Raw genomic sequence first — 17,558 nt, forward strand, 5'->3', positions numbered from 1 at the left:
GCACAAATTTATTCAACAATCCTTTCAGTAAAAATCATGTGATGAAAATGTAAAAGTTTTCAGTTTCAAACAACATATTTTCAACACTTAACTCACATTACTCACAGAACAAATCATGCTGTGAAACTGATATAGTTATTGCATATCAATCAAAGTACATCAACAGACTCTTCAGCAAAGAAACATGACCACAAAAAGGACAATAAGCAAAAAAAAACAAACAAACAAACAAAAGCAAAAAAAAAAAAAAAAAAAAACTTCTAGACAGTGATGAGGATGACTTTCTTGAAGAAGAACATCAATTAGAATCAGAATCAGAACAAGAACAACAACAAAAAAGAAAGAAAAGAAAGCAATAACCACAAGAAGAACTAGAAAGTGATGAACAAGAAGAAGAGAGTGATGATGAAAAAAAACAAGTGACTGAAGAAGAAGAAGAAAAAGAATAAGAAGAAGAAGAAGCCGATGAACAACAAGACAATGATGAAGAAGAAGAAGAAAAAGAAGAAGAAGGTGATCAATAAGAAGACACTGATGAAGAAGAAGGCCAACAACAAGAACAAGACGAAGAACAAACAAACCAACAACAAGAAGTCAATGAACAAGAACTGATAGACCAACAACAACAACAACATGAAAAAAAAAAAAAGAACTAGCAAAACAACAAGAAGAAAAAAAGATAGAACAACAAGAAGAACTTCAAGAGAAATCTAACACATTTCATGCAAAAGTTAAACTCTTGTCTAATACTGAAGCAAATTGCAAAATTTAATTAAACTAACCAAAATAGAATCCAACATTTTTACAGGTGATGACCAAGCACAAACATCAACTAAAGAGGACGACAAGGACAAACTCATAGCAGCCATGAGAGCACAAATACAAGAAATGGAACAAAAATTCATAGTTGAATTGCGTAGAAAAGAAGACCAATTGAAGGAAATGTCTGCCAAAAAAACTGGAAGTCCCCAACAAAGATCAATGGGAATCAAACAAAAGTCAAGAAAACAAGCACATAAACCAGATTTTGAATACCAACCAATGACAAAAGCCAAAGAAGATACAAGGAACAAGACAGAAGCTGTTGCTGATGTATCCAAACCAACAGAGGGTACCGATGAAGAAAAAGAAAAGAAGAATGAAAAGAAAAAAGAAGAAATCGAAACAGAGAAAGAACCTACTACTGAACCCAGGCAAAAAGAGGGTGCTCATGAAGCAAAATAGCAGTAGAAAGAAAAGATGAAAGAAGATATTGGCCAAGAGAAAAAAGGTGCTGCTCAAACCAAGCCAAAAGAGGATGCCAGTCAAGAGAAGACATAAGTTCAAGTATTGGAAGGTGATAATGATTTCAAGGAAGAATCAATCCACAACAAACCACTCGTTATTTTATGCCGCAAAACAAACAAGGTTTGGCATAGCCTATCCAAAAAAGACCAAGACCAAATTCAACTCATCAACAACATAGAATCAAGTGCTTATGTCTAGTCTGGCAGCGAAGATGAAAATTGCATATATTTTTCAAATATATGTAGATTGACCAACAGGGAAGCCTTATATGGGAATGTAGGTCTCCAACTGCACAATTTTACAGTTTCTGTTCATATTCAATAACCTATTCCACAAACCTAATACATTCACATATATAACATGTTCTCCAACCATCAATTGAAGAATTTGAGAAACATGATTTAGCCTTTGCAAGAAATCCGTAAGCGGGAAGATCTTACATTTTCTCAACACTCATCAATGTAAGCAAAACTTCACATACCTTTCAATATTATTCAAACTGCAAAATTTTCTGTTTTCTTAACATGTCTTACTACATAGTTTTATAACATATTTCAAACATATATAAATTACAGACTCCATTGCAAAACCAAGATCAAGCACTGAGACAAAAAATGATGGACAACCATTCTCCAGAAGCAATGAAAAACAGATATATCTATTTCCCAATCAACCACGACAACCATTGGACAATTGTGGTCTTTGACAATGCTGATAGGATATGGAGGCACTATGACTTTTTGAGGCCAGCAAAAGATTGCCACAACAAGCACTTGGAAATTGCAAAGGAAATTGTAAGTTAAACAAAATTTCCTACTTAGTTTCATTCCTTTCAAAACATCTCAACACATCACTATAACTAACAAAAACACCCACTAGCTATTTTATAGCAACAACATCAACTGAGATGGAATAAAGCATTATTCAGCAATCAAGGAAACATGTTATCATCTCAAGAGTGCAAGACAATAATTGCATCGATTGAGGAATGCCCACAACAAACCCCACACTCGTAAGATACAAACTCAATAACTAATGTTCCAATATGCTAAATTTTGTAGTTTTGCCTAACTAATTAAGTTCATCTAAAACTTTGCAAGAATGATTGTGCAATCGCAGTCTGCAATATTATCAACCAATATATCAACTGACAACCTGTGCAGAAATCACTTTGACCAACTGAGTGGGTCAAATTTCAAGCAAAAATCATCAGTCAATTCCTCAATGATAAGAACTGATCTTGGAAACTTGAGCACTACCAAATGTTGACAAAACATACCAAACCATAGAAACAATGAACAAACTTCTTGACAATACAAATACTCAAGTGAACATATTTTTGTACTTTTGTTTTTTTTAAACACGTGACAAGCACTTTTTATGCTTTTGGGAATTGATCTTCTTGTGGTTATTTTGCTGAAAATGATTGTTGTCATTGATATTGTTGTTGCTCTTCTTCTTGTTATTATTATTGTTGTTGTTCTTCTTGTGCTTATTATACTTGTTTGTGTTCTTCTACTTATTATTGTAATCACATTTGTAGTTGCATATATTTTCATACAGTAAAGGTTGTTTCTAATAATTCTTCAAATTGCAAAAATATGCAGTTTCATCAAGTTGTTTCTAATAATTCTTAAAATTGCAAAATTATGCAGTTTCATCAGGTTGTTTTTCATAATTCTTAAAACTGCAAAATTATGCAGTTTCGTTACTCAAACAAAAATTATGCTGTACAATTATGCATCCAATTTCGACTCAATAAATAGATGAACTGCATTTCAAAATTGAAAGTAAAACTGCAAAATTTTACAGTTTTGTCACTACGAAATATAAAATAAATATATCATGTAGTAAAACTGCATTTCAATATTATATAGTTTTAATAAGAAATTTTCAACAACCTTCTCAGCATTCCGCAAAAATAAAACCAACCAAATCCACAAAAAAAAAAAAAACAAACAAACAAACAAACAAACAAACAAACAAACAAACAAAACTATTACAAAACAACTTCATAACTAAAGAACACATCAAAAAAGAAAAAAAGAATGCAACCAACTTTGTTCATTACTTCCATAATACCAAGTATCACATTTTATTATCATAATTCCTCAACTTCAAATACAAATCCAAAATAATAGACTATGACCTCAAATAACAGCCTTGCACGTCTTCTTATTGTGATTCTCATATTTCAAGCACCTCCCATACTTGATTTGCTTCACATTCTCACCCTTAGAAGGTATCATCTTCTTCTTGTTCCGCTCGGGCTGCTTCTTCATTATAGGAGGTTTGATAATCGAACTACCGGCACCATCAAAGTCAAATCTCTCACTTGAAGGAATTAGATAAACAGATTCCTTGTATGACTCTCTAAAACAATTCACATGAAAAAAAGGATCAATGAAATCATACATATCTCTACTACTACTACGCAAAGCATGCACAACATGACAACATGGAAAACCATTCAATTGCCATTCATAGCAAGAACAAGTCCATCAACATAAAAAGAAATAAAAGAATGAACCTCAAGCACAGTATCATTAGCAACAATCACATCCCAAGACTTAGCTAGCTTCAAAGAGTCCACCAACTTCTTTTCCATAACAGAACACAATTTCATAGTCCATCTTTTAGATTCAGCTCTTTTATTAGATAATTGAGTCATGATTTGAACCCTAATCATATCAACCAAACAAGTAATAGGCAACTCACGGGCCCCACCAATCCAATTATTATAAGACTCGACAGCATTAGATGACATCTCACCATATCGTTTCCCTCTAAAAAATGCATTGGCCCACTTATCATTTTGCAAACCATCCAACATACTATCAACTCTACCATTCCTAGCAATACGCCTCAATTTCTCCATATAATGCTGGAAAGAAGCAACAGTTGGCACATAAGTACATTTAACTAATATTTTCATCAAAGTCAACTTATAGTTAGTACGAAGTCCCACCAATTTGTCAATCAAATTTCTCTTCAAATGGTTCAAGCAATATGCATGATGTGTATTGGGAAAACCACTAAAAGAGCATCTAGCAATCCATGTTGACGGTCAGACACAAAGGTCAATCTCCGGCTTGAACCAACAGCCTTTAACAATTGACTTAAGAACCACATCCAATTATCTTGATTTTTAGCGTCAACAATCGCAAAAGCCAAGGGAAACAGGCCTGAAAATAAAATAACATGAAACTACAAAAATTAGTAGACTCACAATACAATAACACATTGACAAACCAAAACTATACTAACTGTAAATAAATACATACCTTGATTACCATCCTTTGGTGTTGCTGCAAGCAAATGCCCCTTGTAACGCCTCTTCAAGAATGTACCATCAACAAATAACAATGGACGAAAAAATTGAAAGCCATACAAACATTCATGAAATGCCACAAACAACCTCCGAAAACACCCACTACTTTCATCCACATCTAATCCAAACACACTTCCAGGATTCGTTCTCATATCTGTCTCAAGGTACCATCGAAGTTGGTCAAAAGAAGTTGCAAAATCACCAAACAACCCACCTCTTGCCTTATCAACTCCCAACCATGCAACCCAATAAGTAACATCTATACCATATTGCTTCTTCAACTTTTTTTTTAACTTCAATAGGACGAGTCAACGGATTATTACTAATATCATTATGCACAATATCAGACACAAGTCTGAAACCAACCATTTTGTTACAAGATCTACGAGCAACAACCGCACAAGTATGCACATTATCCAACTTCATAATAAAAAAAATACCGAAATTCATCAACACCCTTCCATGCACAAACCATTACAACTCGTAGATGACTTCATCATACATTTAGTAGTTACTCTTGTTGCATCGTTCTTCAAATAATTCACCACAAAACCACACTCAATTGCATACTTAGCCAATGCAATGCGGAACGCAGGCACGCCACCTTCAAATTCTTGACCAACACTGTGTATAATCAATCCCCTTCCAACTAGCAGACAACAAAACTCTCTTTGGTTATGGATAAAAACTAGGCAAGAAACCACCAAAATCATTACAATCGTTAACCAAAGAACTCTCACAAATTACAGAATCAATCCTAGAAGAGTTATCATCAACCTATACAATTCTCCTATCACCCACAACAATATCAACAACATGAGAACCACTACAACCTACCATTGACATCATATTCTCCAAATCATCATCACATTCAACAATACAATTAGAATATCCAGGAATAGAGAAAAACAAACAAAAGTTACCAATACTCAACTCTTTGAAGTTCGCAGATATTTTCTCAACAACTTCATGATAATTACATCCCTCACTAATCTTAATAGCAGCACAAGAATTACTGTATTTACACATTAACATGAAACACCCCTCCATACTACAAAATCATAAACCAGCAAACAATTGTTCACAGATTCCAAACTATAAAATTATACAGTTACAACATATTAGTATCAACACTTCACAATTCACAATTCCAAACTGCAAAATTATACAGTTACAACATATCAGTATTAAAACATCAGAATTCACAATTCCAAACTACAACTTCAAAACACATTACACTATACAATAAACAAAATCAACAAAATCAAAATCATTACACTATATCACATACAAAAATCACAAAATAAGTATCAAACAAACAAAGTTTATCACAAAACAAAGAACTATAACAATATTGCCAAACACAAACCAGTTATCACGCAAATTTGCTTATTTCTATATACATACATATATGTATCGATAGAGAGAGAGAGAGAGAGAGCGTACGTAGAGATCGCCTATAAACAGAGATTCAGATTGCATAACCAGATCCACCTCACAGCACAACGAGATCGACCTCACAGCACAAAGAGATCGCCATAACGAAGAGAAATCGAGATCGCAGAGGCAAATATTTGATTTTTCACGTATATATATATATATATATATATCTCAAAACAAAGGGTAATACAGTCATTTAAAAAATAAGAAATAAAAAACGGGACCTTCAGGTACAAAACTTAAAAAACTGTGGACCTATTAGTCTATTAAAAATATATTGGGATTAGAAGGGAAATAGATCCCCTACATAGGACTACATAGTAATTTTCCCAAAACTAAATGAGACTAAAAAAGTCTCAACACAAAAAAATTAACTACCGTAGTCAATGCCAAATGAAGCTTTAATAGCCTGGATTTTGTTTTCCCAAACAACGCCAAAGAAGTCTTCAAGTTTCAAAATTTATTTAATTTTGTTAAATAAATTTTTTTGACAATGAGATATTTGTAATTTCCAAAATTACAGGAGATAATTTATATTTTGAGTAAATCTTAAAATGTGTATTTGTAATTTACCTTAAAATATTTAAGTCAACTCTCTCTAATATTTTCTCTAATTATTAATCAATCATCTTTTTTACATTACATATCACTAAGTTTAAAAAATGAGTTTAAAAAATAGACTTGTATATCATTTTTCAAAATGAAAACAAGTATAGTAAGTTATCAAAAGGGGGAGTGGTTGGACGTGGTCGTTGGAGTAGAAACGGTGGCCAGAGGACGGAAGAGTGACGGAGGTAGGAAGGAATGAAACTTATTTTGAAAATAAGTGAAAACATATTTTTCTTATTTCCTCAAATTTGTAGCCAATTTTTTTACGAGTGAAAACAATTAGCAAACGTATTTTTTATTTTAATTTTCAAAAAATTTAAAGCTAAAGCAAAATAAATAAAATAAAAATCTCACCAAACTTATCCTAAGATTTAGGGTTCCAATTAAAATATTTGTGAAGTTACCAACTCTCAAGGATCAACATTAGGCGGTCAAATAACAGGCTCTCCATCTACTATAAAAACAAAAATTTAATAGAGAACAGAAGGGGAAAAAAAAATAGAGAAAATATGATCTCAATATGAATACAACAAATTGAGTACCAAGAGCACGTGAAAATAAATAAATATATAATAAGCATTTAAATGTGGTAATGATCCAATATGGTTAGAGTTTTCTCTTCTGTTGCTACAGATAATTTTTGTCCCACATAGCCCATGTTTTGTGTCAACAATCCCAACTTTTGGAATGTGTGCAGCTTTCCAATAATTCCCACCTTCTAAGTTTTTGTTAAGGCTCGAAATCAATCTATCAGAAATATTAATCAAATAAATAGATTTAAGGTTGGTTAGATATTCAATGCCAGAGGGCAACTCCTCTACCAATTTACATTCCCGTATTAATAACACTTCAAGATGAGGCATCGAGCCAGCCTCCACTTTCACCCATTTCAATCCTTTTATTCCACAAGTCATATTCTCACGAGTCTTTCAAATCCACTAGCCTTGAAACACAATTCTTCTCCTTGAAACCACAGCTTTGTATAATAGCAGGTGGCTGTATGATTTATTTTTCTGTATACAACTTTTTTGATGCAAAGACTTGAAAGATTCCAAAAGATTAGTTGATGTAGGTTTGATATTGTTTGTAAATTTGCTACCACAATATGCACAGAGAGTAATGGTAATTTCATTGTTACTGCATAGTTTTACTTTTGAAGATCCTTATTCAAAAATCTAGATGATTGAATATGGTTTGATTTCGATGGAATTGCTATTCTTTTTCAAAGATCAATAAATTTTGGAAGGCATCCTACAAAAATTGTCAAGTTAGATCTAATCTATGTAGCTATTTGATGAGCCATCAGGATTGATTTCGTTGGTTCCGTAAGCTGGTTCCATGGTTGATATTGACGTGCTTCTCCTTCAACTGGCTGCTCGCTCAATTAGTTGGGTAGAAAGAACTCATGTTGTGTCAATCACGTCATGTCTACAAAGTGGAAAATCAACTGAAGACCTCTAAATGTAGAAAGCTTGTCTTCACGCCTACACCCTTAGCCCAGTCATCATTCCTCCGATTCTAACTACTACATATATTGAGTTTGAACTTTGAATCATATGGTCATGACTCAAAAATTTTTAACTGATTGCAAATATTATTCTCATTCATTGAGGCTTATAAAGTTTGAAAAAAAGTCTCCAAATGCTTTTTGCAGCCCTAAAAAGATTCAAGAAGTGATATAATCCTAAGAAATTCATTTTAGTGGTGCTACATGCACCAATTAGTGTACTAACTAGTGCACCAACACTAGTTATGACATTATTATTGACCTCACTTATTAATCACATTACAAATATAAAAAACTTTTTAAATTATGCCGCATCATCAATTAGTACACTAGTTAATACACTAATTGATGCATATAGTATTATTCAATTTATTCTGAGATTTGAAAAACTTGTGCCAATTTAAATTAAAATGATTAGAAACCAATATTTGAAGAAGTGTTTACGAACTTGTGGTTATTTTTTTCCCCCTATGTACAAAGAACATAAAATATGTTTATTTTTTGTTCTTTTTATTTTATTTTATTTGTAAAAGCTACAATAAATAGCATATTAGTATACATGTTCTCAAGAACATAAAAAATCAAAGAGTAGTGCTACTTTAATAAAAAAGTTAGACTTATTTTTCAAATCTAATGATGTAGCACTCTATTAAAATATTAATAAATTATAAATACACTTCTTGAGGTTTGCTTAAAATATATATTGACCTCTGTGATTCTAAAAATTACATCTCGCCTCTTTAAGTTTCTAATTACATAACAAATAACTCATTTTATTAATAAATCATTAAATTACTTAATTATTTTTAATGATGTCATAAGTATATTTCAATTAACAATTCAAATAATTTTATTATTATATAGGAGAATAATTAAAATTTTCATATTTTTGTTAATTATGTTAAATAATGTTTTTTGATAACGAGGTATTTGTAATTTTCAAAATTACAAGGGACAATCTATATTTAAAGTAAACCTTAGAAGGTATATTTGTAATTATTTTAGAATATTTAAGTCAACCCTTTTTCTAATATTTTCTCTAATCATCAACCATTCATTTTTTTTTTACATTATACATCACTAGATTTCAAAAGTGAGTTATAAAATAGATTTGAATACCATTTTTCAAAATGAAAACAAGTATAGGCCTCGTTTGGTGTAGCTGTTAAAACAGTTTATAGATTATAGATTAACAGATTATAGATTATGACTTTAATCAGAAGTTGTTAATTTGTTTGGTGTAACTGTTGGATTATAGATTTAAGTTGTTGAGTAGTGTTTGTTAAATAAGTTGTGAAATAGCTTTTTCAATTAATTTTTATTTTTTATTATTTACTACTTGTCCACATTTCTTATAAATAATAATAATAATAATTTATAGTCCATTTGGGTCTTTTTCTATTTTTAAAAAAATAAAAAAATCTAAGAGTATAACCATAAATTAATATGTCCATAGCAGAAGCTGATAATCAGAAGCAAGGGGTGAGCAACTTCTTAGAATCAACTTTTTTGAGTTAAAATAAGCTGTTAGAATCAGAAACTGTTTGTGTAGGAAAGGGTTCAAGGAAAAGAGTTGGAAAATTCGAAGATCTTCAAAGATCCTTGAAGAACAACTTCGAATTCTCTAGAACATGATGAGAGGCTTAGATTCTTCAATAATCTCAACTTAGGAGCACAACAACAAAGGAGATGATAGAGATAAGAGATTGGGTGAAGAAGAAGGCAAAATGGCTAGAGAATAGAATAATGGCAAGGCTCTCCCATTGATCTCCCACTTTCACTCTCAAGGTTGATAATGGAGAAGGGAAATTAGTTCTTTCCCAAGAGTTAAAAAATCTCCAAAATCCATCCCCTGTAAAGCTATGGGTGGGTGCTATTTATAGGCACCTCATGATGTAGGATGGAGCCCATGTGCAAGGCACATGGGGGATATTCTCTCTAACCACCTTGTCCGAGGGGGTGACCTCTCCGAGGAGGTGACTTCTCCGAGGAGGTGACCTCTCCGAGGAGGTGACTTCTCCGAGGATGAGAAAACCCCGAAGAGAAGATCAATCCCTCGGCGAACCCTTCTTCATAGCCACACCTAACCAATGATCCCCAATCATCCCAAAGGGTCAGGGGTAGTCCCAGAGGACGTCCTGCCGCAAAATATTGCCGAGTCTCATGGACCCCCCGGGGTCGTGCCACCTCGACCCGGGTATAGGCTAGTTTAACCGAAGAGTGAATTTGTCTCCACTCACCGTCCTCGAGATCGGGTCCTTTATTCGAACTCCATTACGCCCATGGTTCTGGTGCGTAGATCCCGGAAAGCTCCGAGCCCGCAAGTGTTCTGGGACTCATTAACGGAGCGACTTCTAGATTGCGTCTGAATCCGTTCGAAGCCAAGTATTTCGGACCTCTAGGTTCGTGGATCCGAACCCTTTCGAGTCCGAGTGCCTCGGATCTCTAGGCTTGATTAATACCCTTTCGAGTCCGGGCCCGAGTAAGTCTCTAGGTTCGTGGATCCGAACCCTTTCGAGTCCGGGCTTGAGTAAGTCTCTAGGTTCGTGGATCCGAATCCTTTCGAGGCTTAGAGCCATTCAGCCCGTTTGACGGCGATAAATCCAAGCCCACCAATCTTGGACTTGCGATAAATTCGGGCCCACTAATCTTGGGCTATTGGGCCTAAATAATTTAGTGGGCTTAAATTAGCTCCTCTTACATTTGCCCCTTGCGTGTATGAGAAATTGTAATTTTCTCGGACATGCATAGTTTCACCTTGTCTGCCTCTAGAACATGATGAGAGGCTTAGATTCTTCAATAATCTCAACTTAGGAGCACAACAACAAAGGAGATGATAGAGATAAGAGATTGGGTGAAGAAGAAGGCAAAATGGCTAGAGAATAGAATAATGGCAAGGCTCTCCCATTGATCTCCCACTTTCACTCTCAAGGTTGATAATGGAGAAGGGAAATTAGTTCTTTCCCAAGAGTTAAAAAATCTCCAAAATCCATCCCCTGTAAAGCTATGGGTGGGTGCTATTTATAGGCACCTCATGATGTAGGATGGAGCCCATGTGCAAGGCACATGGGGGATATTCTCTCTAACCACCTTGTCCGAGGGGGTGACCTCTCCGAGGAGGTGACTTCTCCGAGGAGGTGACCTCTCCGAGGAGGTGACTTCTCCGAGGATGAGAAAACCCCGAAGAGAAGATCAATCCCTCGGCGAACCCTTCTTCATAGCCACACCTAACCAATGATCCCCAATCATCCCAAAGGGTCAGGGGTAGTCCCAGAGGACGTCCTGCCGCAAAATATTGCCGAGTCTCATGGACCCCCCGGGGTCGTGCCACCTCGACCCGGGTATAGGCTAGTTTAACCGAAGAGTGAATTTGTCTCCACTCACCGTCCTCGAGATCGGGTCCTTTATTCGAACTCCATTACGCCCATGGTTCTGGTGCGTAGATCCCGGAAAGCTCCGAGCCCGCAAGTGTTCTGGGACTCATTAACGGAGCGACTTCTAGATTGCGTCTGAATCCGTTCGAAGCCAAGTATTTCGGACCTCTAGGTTCGTGGATCCGAACCCTTTCGAGTCCGAGTGCCTCGGATCTCTAGGCTTGATTAATACCCTTTCGAGTCCGGGCCCGAGTAAGTCTCTAGGTTCGTGGATCCGAACCCTTTCGAGTCCGGGCTTGAGTAAGTCTCTAGGTTCGTGGATCCGAATCCTTTCGAGGCTTAGAGCCATTCAGCCCGTTTGACGGCGATAAATCCAAGCCCACCAATCTTGGACTTGCGATAAATTCGGGCCCACTAATCTTGGGCTATTGGGCCTAAATAATTTAGTGGGCTTAAATTAGCTCCTCTTACATTTGCCCCTTGCGTGTATGAGAAATTGTAATTTTCTCGGACATGCATAGTTTCACCTTGTCTGCCTCTAGAACATGATGAGAGGCTTAGATTCTTCAATAATCTCAACTTAGGAGCACAACAACAAAGGAGATGATAGAGATAAGAGATTGGGTGAAGAAGAAGGCAAAATGGCTAGAGAATAGAATAATGGCAAGGCTCTCCCATTGATCTCCCACTTTCACTCTCAAGGTTGATAATGGAGAAGGGAAATTAGTTCTTTCCCAAGAGTTAAAAAATCTCCAAAATCCATCCCCTGTAAAGCTATGGGTGGGTGCTATTTATAGGCACCTCATGATGTAGGATGGAGCCCATGTGCAAGGCACATGGGGGATATTCTCTCTAACCACCTTGTCCGAGGGGGTGACCTCTCCGAGGAGGTGACTTCTCCGAGGAGGTGACCTCTCCGAGGAGGTGACTTCTCCGAGGATGAGAAAACCCCGAAGAGAAGATCAATCCCTCGGCGAACCCTTCTTCATAGCCACACCTAACCAATGATCCCCAATCATCCCAAAGGGTCAGGGGTAGTCCCAGAGGACGTCCTGCCGCAAAATATTGCCGAGTCTCATGGACCCCCCGGGGTCGTGCCACCTCGACCCGGGTATAGGCTAGTTTAACCGAAGAGTGAATTTGTCTCCACTCACCGTCCTCGAGATCGGGTCCTTTATTCGAACTCCATTACGCCCATGGTTCTGGTGCGTAGATCCCGGAAAGCTCCGAGCCCGCAAGTGTTCTGGGACTCATTAACGGAGCGACTTCTAGATTGCGTCTGAATCCGTTCGAAGCCAAGTATTTCGGACCTCTAGGTTCGTGGATCTGAACCCTTTCGAGTCCGAGTGCCTCGGATCTCTAGGCTTGATTAATACCCTTTCGAGTCCGGGCCCGAGTAAGTCTCTAGGTTCGTGGATCCGAACCCTTTCGAGTCCGGGCTTGAGTAAGTCTCTAGGTTCGTGGATCCGAATCCTTTCGAGGCTTAGAGCCATTCAGCCCGTTTGACGGCGATAAATCCAAGCCCACCAATCTTGGACTTGCGATAAATTCGGGCCCACGGGCCTAAATAATTTAGTGGGCTTAAATTAGCTCCTCTTACAGTTTGAAATAAGTTTAACCAAACAGTCTAAAATAATTTTTTTAAAGTTAAAAGCTATAACTTAGCTTTGAAAAGCTGAAACAAACACCCCTATAGTAAGTTACCAAAAGGAGGGAGTGGTTGAAGGTGATTGTAGCAAAGACGGAAGGGTGAGGCTGGTAGGAAAGAATGAAACTTGTTTAAATAATTAAAATCACAATTTTCTTATTTCTAGAAATTCAAAGAACTATAGCTAGATTTTTCCGAAAGTGAAAACAATTAGCAAATGCATTTTTTTATTCAAATTTCAAAAAATCTAAAGCTAAAGAAAAATAAATAAAATAAAAATCTCGCTATTCAAAAATTTGTGAAGTTAGCAAACGTGTTTTTTAAAAGTAAAAACAATTAACAAATGTGTGTTTTATTTCAATTTCAAAAAATCTAAAGCTAAAGAAAATTTTAAAAATTAAAAAAAACTCACCAAATGAACTCTAAGATTTACGATCCCAATTAAAAAATTTGTGAAGTTACCAACTCTCTAGGATCAAAATTAGAATGTCAAATAACGGGCTCCCAGGCTGCTAGAAAAACAAAAATTTGATCCCAATACAAATACAACAAATCAAGTACCAAGAACACATGAAAATAAATAAATACATACATAATAAACATTCTAAATGTTGTGGTCATTCAATATGATTAGAGCTCTCTCCTCCCTCACCATAGATAATTTCCTTTCCAATAGCCATGTTTTGTGTTCCCAATCCAAACTTTTGGGATGTGTGCAATTTTCAAATTTTTCCCACGCTCCAAATCTCTGTTCATACTCGAAATCAATCTATCAGACATATCATACAAATCAAGTGATTTAAGGCTGGTTAGATGTTCAATGCCAGAAGGTAACTCCTCTACCAATTCGCAGTGCCGGATAAATAACTCTTCAAGACGAGGCATCGAGCCAGCCTCCACTTTCACCCATCTCAATCCTTTTAAGACGCTGAGTCTAAGTCTCAGAAGTCTTTGAAATCCACCAGCCTTGAAACACAATTCTTCCCCTTCATGAGTCCGAAGAAGTTGAAGTCCAGCCAAATTGGGCAAATCTTGAAGGGATTCCAGTGGATCAACATCCCTTAACTTACTCCATTCTAAAACTACGCTTACCAAGCTATGCAGTGAAGGTATCCACTGCGGTACGTTACGTAAACTTCCACCTAGGTAGAGGGTTCGAAGAAGTTGAGGTGGTGAGGAAAGAGAATCTAGATCAATGATCTCGTCTTCTCCTGCTGCACGAACAATCAATGAGCGAAGGTTACTAAGCTTCTCAAGGGACGAGCATAACACCCTCCCATCTTCATTTCTCAGTCTTTCAATGTGTAATTTCCTCAGTTGAGTCAACTTCCCTACCTCTCCTAGCAAAATGGTCCCATTATCATGGTTTGTTTCAATACAACAAAGTTTCTGTAAGGATGACAACCTTCCTATTTCCGTCGGGGCTTTGAATCCGCAATGGCGTTGAAAACAAGTGGAAGGAACAAGATCTTGTATGTAGCGATACAACAAGATATGGCGAAGTTGTTGGAGCTTCAGGATATCATCAGGCAACTCAGTGACGTACGTATCTTTGAGGTCCAATGTTTCCAGGTTTTGGAGCTTTCCAATCGACTTCGGGATTACTTTTACATTGGTTCCCCTCAAACTTAAATACCTGAGTTGAACTAGTTTCAAAACTTCATTTGGGAATATCTCCAACGAGGCACCTTTCAAGTCTAGCACGGTTAGCAACCGTAGACCATCATTTGATGATGCAAGCATGGAGAACTTGGACAGTGAACCTGTTGCGTTGAACATAAGCAAAGAACGAAGTCGAGTGAAACACTTGCTTTGTTGTGTATTTTCCAAATGATTGTGGATTGATAAGCGCCGCACATTTTTGGGCCACTCTCTGCTTTTTTCACCGGCTAGTGTCACAATGTTTTGCTCTCCCGACTTCGAAACAATCATTTCACGCCAAAGGTCATGGATGCGATACGTTGCGACCCTTCTATCTCTTCTTCTCTTTGCCACTTGAACCAAGCTTCTATTGATTAGCTCATTGAGGTAGCCCTCGGCAACTTCTTCTTTTGTCATTCCTGCTTTCGTTTCTACAAATCCTTCTGCCACCCACAATCGAATCAATCTCCAATGGTCAATGAAACAATCCTCTGGAAAAACACTTAGATAGAGAAAGCAGAACTTCAGATAATAAGGTAAATCAATGTAACTGAGGGACAATATTTTGTTCATGCTTTGGAGTTTGTCATTTCCTTGTAGTTCTGCACCAAGGCTGCGGTAGATCTTATCCCACTCATCCACACTGCTCTTATCCTTTGTTGATAAAAGACCACTAATTGCCACAATTGCAAGCGGCAATCCCTGGCATCTATTCAAAATGGCTTTTGAAAGTCCTTCCAAATGTGAAGGGCAAGAATTCTCCATAAATGTTTTCCTGCAAAGCAATGTCCAGGACTCTTCGGGAGTCAAGGGCTGAAGATTATAGACATTCCCATGATATTCTTTACTAGCCGAAGAGGCTAAATCTGCTTTTCTGGTTGTCAGCACTACTCGACTCCCACAATTGCCAATGGGAAACACATGTTTAAAAGATTGCCAGGCATGAATATCCCATACATCATCGAAAACAAGCACATACCTCTTTTGTTGCAGGAAAGCATTAATTATCCCTTTCAAGCTGTTGGTATCCATGTTGTCCATTCTTTGTGGGACTGGTTGCTTGATTTCTTCAAATAATTGTTCGACGATGCCTTTTAGGAGCACCTCAATCTTGAAGGATTCAGAAACAGTGATCCAAACATGGCTCTGGAAATGATTCTTCACAACTGCATCATCAAAGACCTTTTTAACGAGTGTTGTTTTGCCCAATCCGCCCATTCCTGATATGGAAAACACCTTGAGTCTGGGGTCTTCATGCACCAACCACCTAATTAGTTGCAATTTGGGCTTGTCGATGCCCACAAGCTCAGATTCATGGAGTAGAAGGGCATCGCCACGATAATCATGGTATGCTGTGTTAAGACCAGTGGACCTTGAGCTTGAGCCTTGCTCTAACGTACCATGTATATGATGGTACCTCTGATGTCCCTTGGAAATTTCTTCGACTCTGGACTTCATTCTTTGAACTTCAGAAGCAATTTGATGACGAGCTTTTAAAGTCTTAATAAAGCAAGAAACCTTACGAAGAGAACCGCGAAATCCAGCGCCATGATGATGTCCGAGGCGAAGCATGTACAACTCGAGAACATCTCCGATGTCGTACGCAGCTTCTCGGACTTGCCTGACCCATACTTTGAGTTGGGGGTTGTTCTCTTCCATAGCATCGGCAACTCTGAGGAAAGCTGTCATGCGCTCGAATTCATCTCTTATGTATTCGATCTCTTCTTGAACTCCGATCAGCAAATTGGCCTCTTGTTGGAGGAAGGGTGCAAGGTTGGCTAGTAGATGGAACACCGCAATCTCCACCATTTTGCTCTGTTGGTGAGAAAATGATGGAGCTCTGAATTCTGAACTGAGTTAGGAATAATAGGTGAGTAGTGAGTTTGAAAATTGAGAATTTGTAATGCTCAAATTCAACTGGGTTTCATTGATCCTTGATTGGGGATTAGGATCCTCTCCAACCATGGTTTCCTCCAGCAGTGTCCTGCAGTTTGTACCAGATGAAAACACATGGAGAAGAGTTGATCCAATGGACTGAAATGGACCCCGTAGTGCAGATGATGAGAACAAATTCAAACGGTACCGTTTTCGAAAAAATAGCATCGTTAGTAACGGTGGCAATGGCAAACGGAGTGTATTTCTTTTTTCTCCCTTTGAATTTCAATTTCAGTCCAAAAAAATCAAAAAAACAATGGGAAAGAACCCTTCAAACATCAGCAGCAACACCGACTACTGCCGCTGTGCATAGACCAGCAGTAGCACCGACGGAAAGAACCCTTCAAACATGAGCAGCAACACCAGCAAAAAGAACCCTTTACACAGACGGAAGGGACACTCCATTTTGGTACATTGTCAACTTTCTCTCTATACATATCCTTGGAAGAGATGTTGTGTTGATTTGCTTGGAGGTGTTGTGTTTATTTATATTATCAACTCTCACTCTCTCTCTTTCTCTCTCTCTCTCTCTCTCTATATATATATATATATATATATTTTATCTAATTACATTATAAAAATATTTTATTACTTTTGGTGCTCTGTGTTTTTTTTATTGCATTTGGTGCTCTGTTTTCTTCATTACATTTGGTGGTCTGTTTTATTATTTTTATTTTATTTTTTAATTGTTCTTTATGAAAGTGCTTTTTATTCAATGATAATAACATGATAGTGTTATATATAATTTTTGTTGAACCTAATTTGTGAATCGATTTTTTTAAGTTG

At 36.9% G+C, this 17,558-nt stretch overlaps 2 protein-coding genes across 2 annotated transcripts; both read right to left on the bottom strand.

Annotated features, from left to right (window-relative positions):
- Nucleotides 1-3,757: 3,757 nt before the first annotated feature.
- Nucleotides 3,758-5,647, bottom strand: LOC145796376 (uncharacterized). Its single transcript, XM_082881467.1, has 4 exons — nt 5,456-5,647; nt 4,572-4,911; nt 4,321-4,472; nt 3,758-4,171 (listed from the first exon to the last, which is right to left on the bottom strand). The coding sequence occupies exons 1-4, from the start codon at nt 5,645-5,647 to the stop codon at nt 3,758-3,760; spliced, it is 1,098 nt and encodes a 365-aa protein (XP_082737593.1).
- A 7,897-nt stretch (nt 5,648-13,544) lies between these two features.
- On the bottom strand, nt 13,545-17,155 carry LOC145795509 (disease resistance protein RPM1-like). Its single transcript, XM_082880107.1, has one exon. It carries the CDS (start codon nt 16,644-16,646, stop codon nt 13,845-13,847), a length of 2,802 nt encoding a protein of 933 aa, XP_082736233.1. The 5' UTR covers nt 16,647-17,155; the 3' UTR covers nt 13,545-13,844.
- Between the last annotated feature and the right edge of the window lie 403 nt (nt 17,156-17,558).

Source organism: Camellia sinensis, chromosome 7 (assembly GCF_055761805.1).
Source record: "Camellia sinensis isolate YWXY chromosome 7, ASM5576180v1, whole genome shotgun sequence".
In the NCBI taxonomy this organism is placed as follows: domain Eukaryota; kingdom Viridiplantae; phylum Streptophyta; class Magnoliopsida; order Ericales; family Theaceae; genus Camellia; species Camellia sinensis.